The 17,779-nt window shown below is 43.1% G+C and overlaps 1 protein-coding gene and 1 pseudogene across 1 annotated transcript; both read left to right on the top strand.

Moving 5' to 3' along the window:
• The first annotated feature begins 55 nt into the window (after positions 1-55).
• On the top strand, positions 56-8,677 carry C8H1orf43 (chromosome 8 C1orf43 homolog). The gene is made up of 7 exons (XM_063104903.1): positions 56-348; positions 751-852; positions 4,291-4,408; positions 4,619-4,672; positions 5,326-5,492; positions 5,578-5,636; positions 7,735-8,677. Exons 1-7 carry the CDS (start codon positions 283-285, stop codon positions 7,928-7,930), a joined length of 762 nt encoding a protein of 253 aa, XP_062960973.1. The 5' UTR covers positions 56-282; the 3' UTR covers positions 7,931-8,677.
• A 2,728-nt stretch (positions 8,678-11,405) lies between these two features.
• LOC134385344 (U6 spliceosomal RNA) lies at positions 11,406-11,464 on the top strand (annotated as a pseudogene).
• Positions 11,465-17,779: the final 6,315 nt, after the last annotated feature.

Genomic DNA, 17,779 nt, shown 5'->3' with positions numbered 1-17,779 from the left:
TCCGCTTCCTCTCACTGGCGTAGTTCCGCGTCTCTGCCCTCGCCACTCCCGGGTGCCATTGCTGTCCTGAGTCACGTGTCGAGGGGAAGCGGGAAGGTGTCGTTCTCTTTTTGTAGCCCCCTTGTCCGCCATGTTTTCAGGCCGGGTCTGGCTTGGTCGTTTCCCGTAAGGAAATGGCCGGGGAATTCCAGGGAACCCAGGCGCCGTTGCCTCGGCGGAGCCTGGACTGAGGAGGAAGGGCGGCGGGGTAAACCCGAGCGGTTCTGCTCAGGGTAGGAGGCCATGGCGTCCGGCAGTAACTGGCTGTCCGGGGTGAATGTCGTGCTGGTGATGGCCTACGGGAGCCTGGTGAGGAGATCCCCCACCCCGTTCCTGCTGTCGTGTTTGACCCGATGGAGACCCTCCTGTTGCGCTCTTCCCTCTCTTCATCTTTCACTTACCTGCGGTTTTTCTGGGCTTAGACTCCTATTCCAGGAGTACCTGGGAGCTTAAGTCGCCGACCCGGACCGACCTGCCCCTGGATGACAACCCTCTCTCTAAACCCTGGGACACAGACCCCCACCACTACTTCCCTCTACTGGCTTCCCTAGATCCACCTCCATCTTTGATGGCCTTGCTTTGCCCCAAGTTTTACTCCGAAGTATCCTGGAGAGCCCGAATCCGGGGATTTGGAATAAAGGCATGCCTTTTTTTTTTTTTTAAACTGTACTTTTATTAAAGGTTCTTTATTTTTCATATCTTTTTGGACAGGTGTTTGTACTGCTATTTATTTTTGTGAAGAGGCAAATCATGCGCTTTGCAATGAAATCTCGGAGGGGACCTCATGTCCCTGTGGGACACAATGCCCCCAAGGTAGGTCCTTAGGGCATGAAATAAACCTGGTTCTCCAGCTCTTTAAAGGACAAGAATGAGATTTCCTCTGCCTTTAGAGATTACCTTGATTCCCCTGTTTCTTTGTCCAATTATCTTCGTACTTAGTAAGTTGAGCAGTAACTGCCAGCCTTGGGATTTGGCTTACCTGCTTACTGCTGTGGCACAGCATGTAGCTTACCCAGGAACTTCAGTTTTTGCGTCTGCGGGGTGAAGAGCTTCGATTGAAGTTACCAACTCTGTCTTAAGATGTTTCCCAGTACATCTTAAATTACCCAGTGTTTTTTGTTTGATTTTGTCTTAGGATGGGGTTGGAGTGGTTACAGTTAGCCCCAGAGCAATGAAAACTTTGCAGAACTTTGCAGACTTATCAGAGCCCCATAAATCATCTAGTTTCCTCATTCGCGTTACAAACAAGTCCAAGAAAAGAAAGCAACTTGCCGAGGACGTATAGAAAGTGAATAACCTAGTGGTTTCTTAACATTTGTCTATACTCTGTCCTTAGGTGATTTATCTTCCTTTCCTTGGCTTTAAGTATCTACAGATGAAATTTTATCTCTATCCCAAACTTCTTTCCTATTTTTCATACTTAGACATCCAACTACCTAGCTGACATTTCCACTTAGATTTCTAACAGGCATCTCAAACTTAACATGTCTAAATCAGAACTTTTGATGTCCCACTGCCAATCCCGTCCTGCTGCTTCATCTTTCACTTCTCGGTAAAAGGAACCTGCTTCCCTTTCCTCCTTTTTTATGGTTCTCCCTCTATCACTGAGATCCAGTTCCATCAGTTAAATTTCCCACCTTTGCACATGCTATTACAGTGACCTGGAATGGTCTTCACTTGGCTAGCTCATTCATTCTTTAGATCTTAGCTTAAGTGTTTTTTTTTCTTTTTTTTTTTTTTGGACTGGTAAGGGGATGGTAACCCTTGGCTTGGTGTCGCCCGCACTGCGCTCAGCCAGTGATCGCACCGGCCATCCCTATATAGGATCCAAAGCTGCGGCCTCTGCGCTCCCAGCATGGCACTCTCCCAAGTGAGCCACAGGGTCGGCCCAATCTTAGCTTAAATGTTACTTCCTCAAAAGAGGAATGTTTATTACTTTTTTTTTTTTTTTTTTTTTGTCGTTTTTTCGTGACCGGCACTCAGCCAGTGAGTGCACTGGTCAGTCCTATATAGGATCCGAACCCGCGGCGGGAGCGTCGCCGTGCTGCCAGCGCAGCACTCTACCAAGTGCGCCACGGGCTCGGCCCTATTACTTATTTTAAAGTAGGTACCTGTCTCTTTATTTTCTCATAGTATCCTGATTTGTTTCTTCATAGCATTTACCATAATTTTTCTTTTATTTTCATCTATTTGTTTAAAACAAGCTTCTCTAGACTGTAAGTTTCAAGAATGCACACACCATACCCATTTTGTTCACCATAAAGCCAGGACCTACATAAAATAGGTACTCAATAATTTGTTGAATGAAAAGCAGGTTAGTGGGAGAGCTAGAACTAGTACATGATTCTCTCAATTCCTAGAGCAGTGTTCTTTTATTAACCAGTGCTTTTAACTCTCCCCTCCTTGTTATTAGGTGACATATGAGGTGAAAAGGCTCAAGAAGGATGTCACGGCATGAAACCTCAACAGTGCTCCTTCCACCTGCCTCTCATGAGAGGGACATAGGGTTGGTGTACAGTACATCATTAGCCAGTCAAAACTTTGGCTATTTAGAGGCTCACTGGACTACATGAGATCAAGATTCTCTTAGCTTTAAAAAAATTCTCTTATCTAAATTCTCATCCATTGCTGGTGGAAGTATAAATTAGTAAAACCACTTTGGAAAATAAATGGGTGTTATCTAGTAAGATTGCACATGTGCCTAATCCATGGCCCAGCAGTTCCACTCTTACCATAAAGAAATTTTTGCCAATGTGTACCAAGTGACATTTACAAAAATATACATAGCAGCATTGTTTGCAGTATTTCAAAAGAAACTGTTAACCCAAATGTCCACTTTAAAATAGATAAATACCAAGGGTTTGGATCCCCTTACTGGCCAGCTGCAAAAAAATAATAAGATTTTTAAAATAAAATGGATATATAGTGATATGTTCTAGAATATTACAAGGAGTGAAAATAAACTGAAAGTAAGTATGTGGACACAAATGAATCTCAAAAACATACTCAATGAAAAAAGCCAAAAGAATATGTACCATATGATTCCATTCTATTTATATGAGATTCTAGAACAGGCAGAACTATAGAAGAGAGCACATCATGTTGCCTGGAGCTATGTGGGGAGATTGACTTTAAAGTAGTTAGAGGGGACATTCTGGGGTGACGGAAATATTCTTTATCTTGACTGAGGTATATGTAAATTCAAAAGATTTTTAAAAACAGTTTGCGGAGAAATTTATAAAATATTTTTCCATTTGTGGTGAAGAATAAGAGGTCTGTTGACAAATTAAGGTTTGGGGTAGGGCATCAATCAGAGATTAACACACAGGACATTGGTAGTGTTCCATTTTATAAACTGATATTGGATACTGATGTTAACTGTATTCTGTGTATTATATATTTCACAGTGGATGTTTTCTAAAAAGTTACAACAAAATATTTCCTGAGTGTCTGGCAACCTTTTTAGGTCAGAGAAATGGATATGAAACGTAATAGTGGTTGCTTCTGGTTAAGTGATGGGTGTACCTTTAGTACCTTTTTGTTTTGTTTTGGTTTTTGGCTTTTTTTGGTGGCTGGCTGGTACTTTTTAAAATTATGCCATGGATGAGAATTACCTATTTTATAAATTAGGGGGCCTTAAATAAATAAATATAAATAAAAATTAAATATGCTTTAATTTTCTTTAAAGTGGCCTCTAGAAGTTCTGTTGTCCACCAGTTAGGATAGTCCCCAAATTATTAAAGACTATATACAGGCCACCTCCTTATCAAATTTTATTAGAGTAGATTATGACTTCCAGTTGGTGTCTGCTTTTTCTCAACTCAAGAAGTTCTTCTAACACCTAACCAAGATTCTTCTAAGTCCAATTTAAAGTCAGAAATAATTTTGATGCTAAGGGCTGGCCTGTTAACTTAGCTGGTTAGAGAATGGTGCTGATAACATCAAGGTCCAAGGGTTTGGTCCCTGTACCGGCCAGCCACCAGAAAAGAAAAATAATATTGATGTTGTAGAGCTTGAAGGAATTCAGGCAAGTTAAAATATCTAGAGATAATACAGCTTGGAGAGGTTATTAGAGAACCCAATCCTGTTCTTTCCTTTATCCTTGTGTCTTATCTGACAATTTCATTAAATACATGAGCATTTTCTCTGCTTCTCTTGTCTTAGTTGTTCATGTGCTCTGCCCTATTTCTAGATTGGTGGGAAGCAGAGTGCAGGTTAAGTGATTGTGTATTCTTTTCTCTCTGTGAACAGGACTTGAAAGAGGAGATTGATATTCGACTATCCAGGGTTCAGGATATCAAGTATGAACCCCAGCTTCTTGCAGATGATGATGCTAGATTGCTACAGCTGGAAACCCAGGGAAATCAAAGTATGTGGCAAGCTCTTCGAGGGTGCTTCAGTGAGGAGTCCCACAAGCACAGAATGCCTTTGCTCTCAAGAGTTGTCAACAGTTGTGCAAAACCTCACTCATTCCTCAGTTATTGGATATGTACCAGATGCAGGGAGGTAGCTTATCAGCCTGCTGGAGTTTAGGGAATCTTTTGAGGGTTATGCCTGAAACCAGTGTTTTTCTCAACAGGTTGCTACAACTATCTGTACAGGATGAAAGCTCTGGATGCCATTCGTGCCTCTGGTAAGGGCTACCCGACAGGATCTATTCTAGGATCCTGAAAGCTCACCTAGGGAACAGAGCGATGAATTCATTTTATATGTTAGGATTTGTCCTTTCTGCACATTCTTGACTAGTAGGAATTTCCTAGAGTTTTGAGAGTACTAGGTTACTCTTTTGCCTAAGGAAATGATGTAGGCAGGTTATTCTCAAAAAGTCTGGTGGGGTTTTTTGTTTTTTTTAAATTTCTCTCTTGAGACCTTTAGTTTCATGAATTGGATGGTGATAATTTGCTCGTTTTTCCCTAAAAGACAGGTGACATCTGCTTTTTCACTGAGCTCAAGATAGATGGTTCTTGAATTTTTTCCATTCTCTGACCACTTGTCATATATGTTCTGTCTCTACCAAAACATAGTTTATATCATAAAGCCAGAATGGGTAAGTAAGACAGTAGAAAGGATGATGACACTATTGTATCATTGGTATAGCTTACAATTGTTTTGCCACCACCAAATGACCACTCAAGCACAGCTGTATACCTCTGATCTTCTTGATTCTGTTAGAATTTCCCTCCAGCTCAACTCACTCATTTCATTAGACCTATTTCTAAGTTTGGGAAGTTAACTAGAAAGACTAAAGAATGGGAGAAGAATATCATTGTGCTGTTATCTCCTCAGAGATCCCATTTCATGCTGAAGGCCGGCATCCACGTTCCTTAATGGGAAAGAATTTCCGCTCCTACCTGCTAGATCTGCGAAACACTAGTTCTCCTTTCAAGGGTGTGCGCAAGGCCCTCATTGATACCCTATTGGATGGCTATGAGACAGCCCGCTATGGAACAGGGGTAAGCTGGATGGCCACTTTTTCTTTCAAGGGACTAAAGGGATATCCCAGACAGAGATCCTCACTGTTCCTTTCTCTTTCCTAAGGTCTTTGGCCAGAATGAGTACCTGCTCTATGAGGAGGCCCTGAGTGAACTGGCTACCGTGTGAGTTTGGAGGGCAACATGTCAAAAGGGGCTGGTTAAAGAATACAGTAGTGATGGACTTTTCCCACAGTGAAATGATCTTTGTAAAGCAATATGAACAAAATCAATAATACCACAAAAGCTGTCATGTTCTAGGCTATTAGAACTGCCTCTTGCTCACATTAGAAAGCAAATGCTACTATACAACCTAGTAAGAGAAGCCTCCTACTTTTGTGTCCCATCTTTTTTTTTGTCCAGCCCAATAAAATGTCAGTTGGTATAGCCTAGCAAAGAGAATAAAGTTTTTCAGCAGACAGAGATTCCTTCTGTTCCAGAGTCCCAGTGTCTTCCTTTTGTGTTTTGGTGTGATGAAAGTAAGAATTAAATGCCACTCATTTTTATTACTACTTAAAACATTAGTACCCCTCTCTGAAACAAAGGGCATCACAGTAGAGGCAACTGTTGAGCATTTGTGTTCTAGGAGAGGAATCATGACTTTTGTTTGGGAATGTTTTAAGTATATACTAACATAGTTTTGTTATGTTGTTTACGGAAATGTTAAAGAAGGAAAGCCAATCTAGAATAAAAATATTAATTACTAGCCATAAAAAGAATACATCTGTTTTCTGCTGTGTTGAATATGGCTCTTTTTCAAGAGGTAAGGGATATACTATCCTGTCTTCTCACTGTCCCTAAAAGTGAGTTACCTTGTTCTTAAAGACAAAAGGTCCTAGGAAAAACTGCTGAGAGCAGTAATGAAAATGAACATGTTGAGGCTAACCACTTAGCTCATGTGGTTAGAGAACAGCCCTTAACACTAAGGTCATGGGTTCAGATCCCCATACCAGCCAGCTGCCAAAAGAAAAAGAAAAAAAATGAACGTGAAGAGAGGCTGGAAAAAGGCAGTTGGTCTGTTACTCAGGCATTAGAGCCTGTTCAAAATTCAGTCTCTTCGAAGGATAAATACTGAATGATTCCATTTATATGTGATATCTAGGTAGTCAAACTTAGAGACAGACAGTAGAATGGTGGTTGTCAGGGCCTGTTTTTCTTCTCCTTTTCTTTTTTTGTGCTGTGACTCAGATCCAAAGGGATTTTTGTTAAATGGATATAGAGTTTCAGTTTTGCAAGATGAAAGTGTTCTGGAGGTTGGTTCCACAACAATGTGAATGTACTTAACACTACTGAACTGTACATTTAAAAATGGTTAAGGGGCTGGCCTGTTAGCTCAGTTGGTTAGAGCACAGACTTAGAACACCAAGGTCACAGGTTTAGATTCCCATATCGGCCAGCTGCCAAAAATAAATAAATACAAATGGTTAAGATGGTAAATTTTATGATATGTGTTATGTGTATTTTACCACAATTTTTAAAAAAATCTGTCTTTTTGATTTCTAGTTTCCAGAAAGGTTTTTTGTTGTTTTTTTTTTTGTCATTTTTGTGACCGGCCGCACCGTGCTCAGCCAGTGAGCGCACCGGCCGTCCTTATATAGGGTCCGAACCCACGGCGGGAGCAGTGCTGCGCTCCCAGCGCCGCACTCTCCCGAGTGCACCACGGGGTCGGCCCTCCAGAAAGGTTTTATGTAATCTGACAAACTTAGGTTTGAGTCCCAGGTTTGTTACTTACTAGCTTTGTGACCTCATGCAAGTTATTGTTGGACCTTCAGTTTCCTAACCTGCAAAACATGGTGATATGACAGTATAGGAGATAATGGGATGCTGGTAAATTAGATACTGATAAAGCACAAAGTATAATGTCCTAACATGTGGTAAGTACCCAATAGCTGCTTCTAGGCTTATTTTTTGGTATTTGGTTTTCAAGAGACTCCATTTGGACTGGCAGTATGTTAGCTGCCTATACACATTAGGTGAATCAGGAGAGTTAAAGTTTTCTTTAAGCATAGTGAGATGAAGAAAAGCTTGAGCCAGAGGCAAGGACTCAGTAGGTAATCGGTTTCTCTGTTATTTCCAAGCTACCAAATGGGATTTTTAGTAACTAGTTTACAAGATAAGACAGAGACCATTTGTGGCTACAGCTGTATTTATGGGATGGGATTACCCCTGAACGTATCCACTAGTCCTCTTTCTGTCCATGACCTCCCCCCTCTGTATTCTTCAGGGTCAAAGCACGAATTGGGAGCTCTCAGCGACAACACCAGTCAGCAGCCAAAGACCTAACTCAGTCCCCTGAAGTCTCCCCAACAACCATCCAGGTGACATACCTCCCCTCCAGTCAGAAGAGTAAACGTGCCAAGCACTTCCTCGAATTGAAGAGCTTTAAGGATAACTACAACACATTGGAGAGTACTCTGTGATGGAGCTGAAGGACTCTCACTGTAGACTGAGCCAGACAGACACAGTGTGCAAGACAGGCTGCTTGCTGGACAGCTCTCAGGACATCTGGCTCAGCATGCCCAGACTGTTATCAGCTGAAATTCCCATTGTGTCCAGAGTTCTTAGAGTTTGTGCCTAGAGGGTCATTCCCCAACCCTTTCTTATGGGCATTTTTAGAACATCAGCTAAGATTTTATTTTTCCCCAGTAGCACTCTTTTCTGGATTTCAATTCAGATGTTATTCTTCATGTTATGCCAAAGCTTCATTAAAAATCTCACTTGGTTTTGGCCATAGTTCTCTTGCCCTGTTCCAGGCTATTTAATCTCAAAGGTGAGACTTGGAGTGAGGTGTCTTCCATGTGTAACCCTTTGTACATGGTTGGATGGGAACTGTTTGGACATCTCAGTGTTGACTGGTAAAAGAGGAACTGGTGGGGAGGTCGGGTGAGGAAATGGGTGGTATGTGAAACAACTTACCCTGGTACTCCACTTAAACTGGGATGTGTTAAATCATTAACACAACTTTCCTGACTTGTAAAGATCTGCCCTTCCACTTTCATTCCATACTCTGTCGTGAATAAATCATATAAAAAGGAATGTTCTGATACATGGTATAATCTATTCCAGGGTAAGAGACAGTATGAAGGAGTGGTTTCCCCTAACAAGCCAATGCATTGGTTTGACTTTATAAATTAGTTATTTAATAAAAAGAAGTATTAAAAAATAAAGCACGTGATTTATTCCTTTACAGTTGTCTTTTAATAAAAGAGGCATATGGAGCCAGCCCGTGGCTCGTTCGGGCAAGTGCGGTGCTGATAACATCAAGGCCTTGGGTTCGGATCCTATATAGGGATGGCCGGTTAGCTCACTGGCTGAGCATGGTGCTGACAACACCAAGTCAAGGGTTAAGATCCCCTTACTGGTCATCTTTAAAAAAAAAAAAGGCATGACACCAAGGTACACAGTTCGATACTTGTACCAGGCAGCCACACAAAAAGATAAAATACAACAGGCATATGATAAGTTCTCTGGACTCTTCTAATAGAGTATAGGGTATGAGGATTTACATCGAGGGAATTGGTGGGACTGTGTCCCTGTCCCGGACATAGGACCATGCGGATACTCTTAGGGACCCCAACAAGAAATCCTGAAATAGGGACTATATCCCTTGCTCATAGAATTGCCTGTGTCGCTAATAGAAGGCTGGACAACCAGGATTAGGTCTCCAGGGCAACAGGCCAGGTGACCAATCAACTCCTAGTCCCAGGGTCATTGTTAGAGGCGTAAATGTTGCTTTGACTACTGAAACCACGGTGACTGAACCAAACAGAAAGGTGAGCCTGCCCAGTCTTCTAAGACCATATCAAACAAGTCTATAGACATGTCTGTGGAAAAGATGACAAAAGTAGAAGAGGTATGCAGAGTTGGAAGGAGGGGCTGGGTTGAAGGAGTTTCTCTTGATGAGGTTTCCAGATCAATTTGCCAGAAGTGCACCATTTTATTGGGAAAAGCCATTGATAGAACAGAAGGATATAGTTAGTAACAGGAGCGGGAGACTATGACACATAGTAGGTATTCAAATATGCGTTCCATCCCAACCCCTTGATGTTTTCTTTGATCCATTTTGAAAAGAGTAGAGCTTTCTTCTCCCCAGCTCCCCTAGAAATTGATAACTTCCTCTCAAAAGAGAAAGGTCTATGTATCCCACTAGAATAGGGTACTGGAGTGAGGTTCTGTAGATGAAGGCAGATCCACAACTCCTTTTTCTCGCAGTTTTCAAAGGGCCATGGTACTTAAGAAGATGGTTGACAGGTAATCTCTGCTTCCATCCCCTCCCCTTACCCTTCAGCTTGACCTTTCCACTCTCCTGTCCTCCCTGAGCCACCTCCCAACTCTGCTCCATCATGTTAAGGAGTTATCAAGAAGGAAAACATGTAATGAAGAGTGCTACTGGAACAAAACTTATTGAGAAGTAGTCTAATTTGAAGCTACTTCAAATCAGGGGCGATAAGCAGCCTTGTTCCCAAAGCAAGCAGAGATCAGCCTCCTAGTGCCCACTTGGTCAGGCTATATGGACTATGTGGTTATTGCCCCCTGCTTCCCATTCTCTGAAGGAAAATTAGAGCAAGTTTTTGTTGTTATTTGTTTTTTGTTTTTTTAAGAATTCAAGTGTTTGTTGCCTAGGTTTGGGCTAATCGTGGTAGGATTTGCAGTAACTATTTGTTGAATGAGTGAATTAGAAGACTGAAAAGAATGTGCTGCATATCTGTTTCACCTGATGAGCTTCTTAAAAAACTGATGCTCAGGTTTTACTCCAGGAGATTCTGATTAAAATGGGATGGAATAGGAGAACCTATTTTTAAGGTTTCACAGTTATCATATGCAGAGCTAGAAAAGATGTGAGGAAACAAGAACACAATGTTAGTAGGAGTCTAGGTTGGTGCAGCCATTTTTATGAAGGTAGTTTAATGAAATTATCAACATTTAGGGGGCTGGCCGGTTAGCTCAGCTGGTTAGAGTGAGGTCTTATAACCCCAAGGTCAGGGGTTCGGATCCCTGGAATGGCTCAGCCACCAAAAAGAAAAAAAAAATGAACAAAATTTAAAATTCACCCATCCTTTGAACTGGCAACTCCACTTCTAGGAATTTACCTTGCATATCTGTACTTGCAAAAGCACTAGAAGGCACACAAGAATGTTTATGATGGTCTGGTGCTGATTATACTATGCAGCTTTTAAACTGAATGAAGCAAATCTCTGAACTAATATGAATAGATATATAAGGGTACTTCAGAAAGTTTGTGGAAAAATAGAATTTAAAGATAATATGAATCTTTCCTTGAACTTTTAAAGTACCCTCGTACTTGCCTGGGACAAGATGCATAAGAAACTGCTTTGTTGAGGACTGAGACACAGAGTAAAGCTTTTACTTTTCATTTAATGTTTTTCTGTGTCAGCTGGCTAGTTAGCACAATTGGTTAGAGCATGGTGTTGTAACACCAAGGTCAAGGGTTCAGATCCCTGTACCAACTGGCAACCAAAAAAAAAATTTCATATATATTTCTGTATGGATTTAATTTCCTGGTTATATGGAAAAAATACTTTTAATTTTAAAAAGTCAACAGTGGGGCGGAGCCCGTGGTGCACTCGGGAGAGTACGGCGCTGGGAGCGTGGCAACGCTCCCACCACGGGTTCGGATCCTATATAGGAATGGCCGGTGCACTCACTGGCTGAGTGCCGGTCACGAAAAAGACAAAAAAAAAAAAAAAAAAAGTCAACAGTGGATATATATACATACATATGTGTAAATGTGATGTATATGTATATTCCTTTAAGGTATCAAAAAACTACTTAAAAAAAAAATCCTTAATTAAGATTCCAGTGTCTAGCTAGGATTGATGTGATGGGAGGTTGGTGTGATGGAAAGAATATTAGCCTTAGAAAGATTGGATTTGAGTGCTTGCTTCAGCAGCACATATACTAAAATTGGAATGATACAGAGAAGATTAGCATGGGAAAAAAAAAAAAAGATTGGATTTGAGAGCCAGGTCTGCCATTATGTGCCCTCGGGCAACTCACAGCTTTTATTTTCTTTGTCTATATTATGTAAAAATGAATACCTATGCCACATGGTTATTGAAATGACATAATGTATTTAATACAAACTAGGTTCTAAATCAGTTCTAGTTACCCTTTCAAGGATTTTGCAGTCTTCTAACAGTGGCACAAAGGTTATGTGTGAAGAAGCAGCCTCACTGATGGGTTTTTGTATCCACTCCTAACTTTAACCTATTCAACTTCCACCTCTATACCTGGGGCATGTGGTAAAATTCACATACTCACTGTCTGTGGCAGATGACATTGAGCCAGAGGAGAAACCCATATGCCACCCTAAGGATGCAGGACACTATGGTACAGCAATTGGCACTGGCTAACAAGCAACTACTGATGGTAAGTTATATCAGGGCAGCCTGAAGTTTCATTCATTACTGCCCTGTGCCTTTGCCCACTGGGATTTCCAAGTGCTTAATCTCTGTCATTGCTCACCATTTCATTTGCCTCTGAGGTTTTCACCATTACCTACGGTAAACATCTTTTTAACTCCAAATGCCAAAGCTCTTTTTCATTGATTCTTTGCATCTAGCTTGCAGTGGCACCTTTTAAAATCCCAAATTGCATACTGGCCAGCTGCAAAAATGAAATAAAATAAAATCCCAAAGTGCATTCTAGTCCTCTCATCTTGGTGAGACTCAAAACTGTCTTAGTATCCAGCACCTGCATCTCAGTACTTCTTTCTCTTGCTGGGGAGAAATTGCTGTCATGTCACCATCTTTGAATCCCAGGTACCTAGCAGAGTTCTTGGTTCATGGTATGTTCTCAGCAAATATTTGCTGAACCTGGGGCTTGACCCATGGAGAAAAAATTAGATAGGCTTCCCCTCTACTTTTTTAGACTCTCTGCTACTGCCTAAATTTATGTCACATTCTGCTACTGCCTAAATTTATGTCACATAAGAGGGCAAACACCACACTCTATTCTGCACTGCCCACCAGGTCCGTCAAGCTGCCCTACACCAGCTGTTTGATAAGGAGCATCAGCAGTACCAACAAGAACTAAATCAGATGGGCAAAGCTTTTTATGTGGAGAGACTGATGGCATCGGAAACACTGTTCTTCCATTCTCATCATGCCTGCTAATCTAGCTTCTTGAGCCTCTAGCACCATGAACTTCCTTCCCAAAACACACCTGGATCCAGCCCAGGACTTAACCACTCTCCACTTCTTTATTCTCATGTCAACCCCTGCTGCTACTCGGGAAACAATCTAAAAAATAATGGTATAAACAAGAGTGACACCTTGTGGTCAGAGTGGGATATGCAGTGTCAATGGAAGCGGGCAGGGAAGGGGGCAGGTGGACAATGTGAGACTGAGCATCCTGTTTTGGTTTAATAAATAAAGCTAGCTCTTAAAAGTTCAGACTTAGACCACCTGACTCATTCTTTCAGCCCTAAATCTTGATTTGTTTCAAAAGTGCTTACTTCTTAGCTACTATCATCTTAACTTCCTGGATTTTGCTCCCCATCTCTTAGATCTCACTTTCACAGATCCTTTCTGTAACATGGATAAATAGCTCTGAATGTGGATATTAATCTAGAGGCACTGTGTGTCAGGAGGCCCAAATTCTAGGTTTTGAGTAGGCTTGTTATTGTGAAACCTTGGACAACTCTCTTTCCTCTGGGTCTGAATTCCCACCTCTGAAAAATGAAAAGGTCCCTAACTCAAATGCCTCCAGGGCTCAGGCAGTAATGTAGCAGGTGTAAGGAAATAAGGAGTTGTGGGATTTGAGGGAGGTTGAAAAGAGCATGTTTCATCTAAAGATACTCAAAATTCTGAAAAATATTGAAAACTACCAATTGATTATATGCATCCATAGGCCACAGAGAACTTTTACTTATAAGAGTTCACTTTACATACAAATGTCATCTCAAGCCAGAGAGATCCCCATTTTGCAGCCAGTAACAGCTGTAGGAATACACCATCACTACCTGATATAATCACCATTATATGTTACTTTTTCCTGTTCTCTCACCTTGCCATCAGCATCCTCACTGGTCACTCATCCTTTCCATATGATCCTTTCCTGTCCTCAACCCCATGTGGCTGTGTTTCCACTGCAACACTCACAGTCTTCCTTCCCCTCCCCTAAATCTGTCCCTGTCCTTCAGTCTCCTACTGAATCCTCCATTTTTCATCTCCTAGCTGTCAGAGGTTCTCTTTCCTTCTGCCCCTACACACCTCACTGATTAGGAGTACTGAGAGGCAGCAAAGTGTAAAGAGAAGAGCACAGCCTCTGGAGTTAGGTGTGGGTTTAAATTCTGGCTTCTCTTTAATTCTTATGTCATCATGTGTAAGTTATTTATTTTATCTGAGTCTCAATTTCCTCTACTGAAAATGAGGACAATAGTATCCAACTCATAGTATCATTTGAGGACTAAATAAGAAAATATATAGAGAGATAGAGAACAATCCCAGTGCTTGGCACACAGTAGATATCCTTCATATTCTTCCTCAGGAGACTTCTCTGTGACCCAAGTCCTTCATAGTTTGCTTGCTGGCCCCCTGGCCATCTCGCTTATCCAGCTCAAATGTCATTCTCCATCCCATGCCCCTCCCTCCCTTTGTCCTACATATCTATTCATCCTCCAGCCCCCATCACCTCTGCTTCCCAAGCCTTCTTATCTATACTCAATAACCACTTATGAGTGCTTACAACAAACAAGATGTGGAGCTCACAGGCTGATGGCGGGGGCAGGTGTGGAACAGCAATGACAGGTCTGATGTGAGTTTTGTAGGAGACCAAACCACACATGGCGTGGCCTGGATGTGACCCACGGCCTGAGACTGCATCTCCCATTCTTTCTGTCTGTTCCCTGGCCCTCTGTTTCCTGAAGGTCAATCTCACCTTCACCTCCTTCACCTTCCCTCCTATCTCCCAGTCCACCCTCTGAGTCTCATGCATGGGCAATATAGCCTGGTGTTGGGAGAGCAGGCTTCAACACTGAGCAGATCTGGGCTTCAGACCTGTATCTGTCACTTACTGGCTATGTGGTCTTGCACAAGTTATTTTAATTTTCTGGGTTATAGTTCCTTATATGTAAAATGGAGATAATGCCTCCCTCATTGGGCTGCTGGGGGGATTAAGTAAAGCACTTAGCAGAGAGTTGCACATAATGTCTAATAAACAGTAACCCATAATGTTTTCCTATCCCATGATAGTTTTTTCCCTTTTTATTTCCATTACCTGGCTGCCCCCTTCCTCCAGTCACACTCCCTCATCAACCTCTTCTATTTCTCTATTTCTCTTTCCTCTACTCATTTGGACCCACAGAATGCCCCATCCCCTCTGCCTTCATCCCTGACCTTGGCCTCTTGCCCCAGGGCTTGTCAGTGCCAGGCTGGCTCCAGTATTGGCAGGTTGGCCCCCTACAGAGCCCATCTCCCCTGATTCTCTCTGCCTATTCTGTCTGCTCTCATCACATCACACCATCATATTCATCCAGCTGCTCTTCCCTCTGTGGTTGATGCCTTACCCAGCTCCTCTGGCTCAGAAAGTCTCAGTCCTGTTTGAAATGGCTGCATAGGAGATACTTCCAGGAGAGCTAAAGGGCTTTCATCAGAGACCATCTGATAATTTCTGCCTAGTGATGCCATCCACAGTCTCCTTCATAGAGCACAGCATTGTAACACTGAGGTCATGGGTTCAGATCCCCTTACTGGCCGGCCACCAAAGTAAAAATTTAAAAACCCGGGCCGGCCCATGGCGCACTTGGGAGAGTGCAGCGCTTGGGAGCACAGCAGCGCTCCTGCCGCGGGTTCGGATCCTATATAGGGATGGCCGGTGCGCTCACTGGCTGAGTGCGGTGCGGGCGACACCACGCCAAGGGTTGCGATCCCCTTACCGGTCACAAAAAGACAAAAAAAAAAAAAAAAAAAAAAAAAAAACCTTAAAAACCCAAAAAACTAAAAAACAAAGTCTCTTTCCAAGAGAGCTGCTCCTCCCCTGTGTCAATATTCCCAGTCTGCCTCTGTTCCCCTAGTGCCCCAAACACTGAAGTCCTTTCAATTCCTGCTAGTCCCTTTCCCAGCCTCTCATCCTCCAGTCTTTGGTTCTTCAGTGTAGGTGATGTTCTCTGAAAAGGGAACTAGAACTTAAGGGGTTAAAGTTAAGAAGGGTGAGCAAGAAAGTAAAAATTACACACACGCACACACACACGCATCTTTTGGGAGCCATAAAGGAACAGGGATATAAGACAACACCACAGTGCCTACCCTGGGGCCTATATGCCCATTTGTTAGTCTTCCCCTATAAGGCAAGAGCCACATAACAGGAATTGACTGGGGCTTGGGACAAGCTATTGATCTAAATCAAGGACACTGTGAAATTGGTGTATGCTGGGGGAGGGGGAGAAAAAGGGGGAGACAGGGTGGTGTCCAGAATGGGAACGAGGACATATGGAACAAGCCTGGAGGCTGAAGCAGAGTGTCTTTCTCCTACCCCCACACTTCCACCCAAGCCCCCAGCCCCCGGTGCTGCTATAACTCGGGGCTCCTTTCTGCCACAGTGGAGAGAAGCATCTGCCTGCCACATGACATTCAACAAACTTGATTCTCTCCAAAAGAAAAATCTCCCATATGGGAACCAGGCTGGATCTCTATGAGGGAAGACCCTTGGAGAAGCCAGCTCAGGAGTTCTTGTTGTAAAAAGCCCCAGAAGAGGAGAGGAGTCCTAAGGACTGCAGGCTGCTTCCTGGCAGAGGGAGTTGCCTCTCTCACCCTTGATCTAAAGCCTTAGTTTCAATTCTGCAAGGCAGGACAAACAATAAGTCTTTTCTTTTGGAGCCCAGGCTGGAGTCTGCCATTGAGACAGGTTATTCTTCTATTCTGGACATCCAAGGGTGACTCTAAGGAGGATGGCTGGAGGACATGAGGATAAGGTGAGAAGGGACAAGACGGTGGAAAAAAGCAGCCAAGGATTTGTGGAAGTTTCTTATGGCTGCTTATTTGTAGCACTTAAGAGCAGGAGAGTGCCCAGATTATGTCCACTGAAAGGATCTCAGCAGTCTTGTGAGAGTGATCTGGAAAGGTTAGGAGTTCGGTTGAAAAGGTAAAGCAGAATGTACAAGTCCCCCATCCCATCCCCGGAAAGCCTCAGGGCAGCTGGAATGCCACTGAAGAGAGCAGGTGGCAAAGTTGATGAGGACCTGCTGACACTGCTGATCCTCTGGGCACTGGGGCCGTGACATCGCGGGTGAGGAGGGGAGAAGCACTGTGTGGGAGCTTTGGGGAACACTAGGTGCCCGGATGTGGAACCCTGCCAGGTATTCTTCCTGGTTCAGGTCAACGTGATCCAGCAAAGGCCAGGCACTGGTAGGAGAGGAGCTGAGGCAGGGATGGCACAAAGGGCAGAAGAGCAAGAGTCAGCTGTCTTGGGAGGGCAAGTGCAGGGGCCAGTGCCCTTCCTCAAGGAGATGGCTCTCCATCCAGACATGATTGGTGCCTGGTGTCTCTGCTCTGTCCTTTCTTTGCAGTGGGGAGAAAGGCAGATGACCACCAAAGCCCTCCTGCCTGCTTCTGTGTGATATGTTTGATATTGGGTTGTTTAATTAGGAACCAACTAAATGTCAAACATATTCTTACAGCAACAGGCAATTCAGCATCACCCTCTTTCCTATCTCAACCTCTGGGGTTCTGGGACTCCTGTCTTTTTTACTGAACCTCTTCTCTCTGGAACCCCTCTCCCCCTTCAAAGACCAGTAGCTGCAACCTATGTGGATTTCAATCGTAACCTGGAGGGCTGGTGTGGGAATGGGAGAGAGATGGAATTTAGGGATTAAATCTCTCTATGTTTTGCCCCTCTATACTAGAAGGAATATACTGTATCACTTTTCCTTATTTTCTCTTGTCCTTGTATTTTTGTGCTCCTTATTCTCCTTGCCCCATCCCCCCACTATTATCCATTGCTTCCTCTCCCTGGGACTCTCTTATTCCCTAGTTCCTTTCCCTGGCTAGTCTCCACAGTAGGGGTCTTCAGTTTCTCTGTTTTCCTTCAAGAGTCAGCTGACGGTCTATCTGCCTATCTACTTCTGGTGACTGGAAGCTCTTAAGAGTGGATTCCAGCTCTGCTTTACCCTCTGCCCTATTGGGTGTCTCAGTTTCCCCATTGCTGGGGCTTAGCATTAACTATCCTTGACATAATGACTAATTAGAGACATTTATATTCTTCTCTGATAGCTCTGGTCATCTTGAACAGTGTGCCCACCTCTCCCCTGG

Source organism: Cynocephalus volans, chromosome 8, assembly GCF_027409185.1.
Source record: "Cynocephalus volans isolate mCynVol1 chromosome 8, mCynVol1.pri, whole genome shotgun sequence".
In the NCBI taxonomy this organism is placed as follows: domain Eukaryota; kingdom Metazoa; phylum Chordata; class Mammalia; order Dermoptera; family Cynocephalidae; genus Cynocephalus; species Cynocephalus volans.
The sequence above is the reverse complement of the archived record's forward strand: the minus strand, read 5'-3'. Positions and strand labels throughout refer to the sequence as shown.

Bases quoted from the DNA above. Each gene is read 5' to 3' on its own strand.
- C8H1orf43 (XM_063104903.1), top strand. From the start codon at position 283: ATGGCGTCCGGCAGTAACTGGCTGTCCGGGGTGAATGTCGTGCTGGTG. The intron at 349-750 runs GTGAGGAGATCC...CTTTTTGGACAG, and splicing joins TGATGGCCTACGGGAGCCTG to GTGTTTGTACTGCTATTTAT. The intron at 4,409-4,618 runs GTATGTGGCAAG...TTTTCTCAACAG, and splicing joins GGAAACCCAGGGAAATCAAA to GTTGCTACAACTATCTGTAC.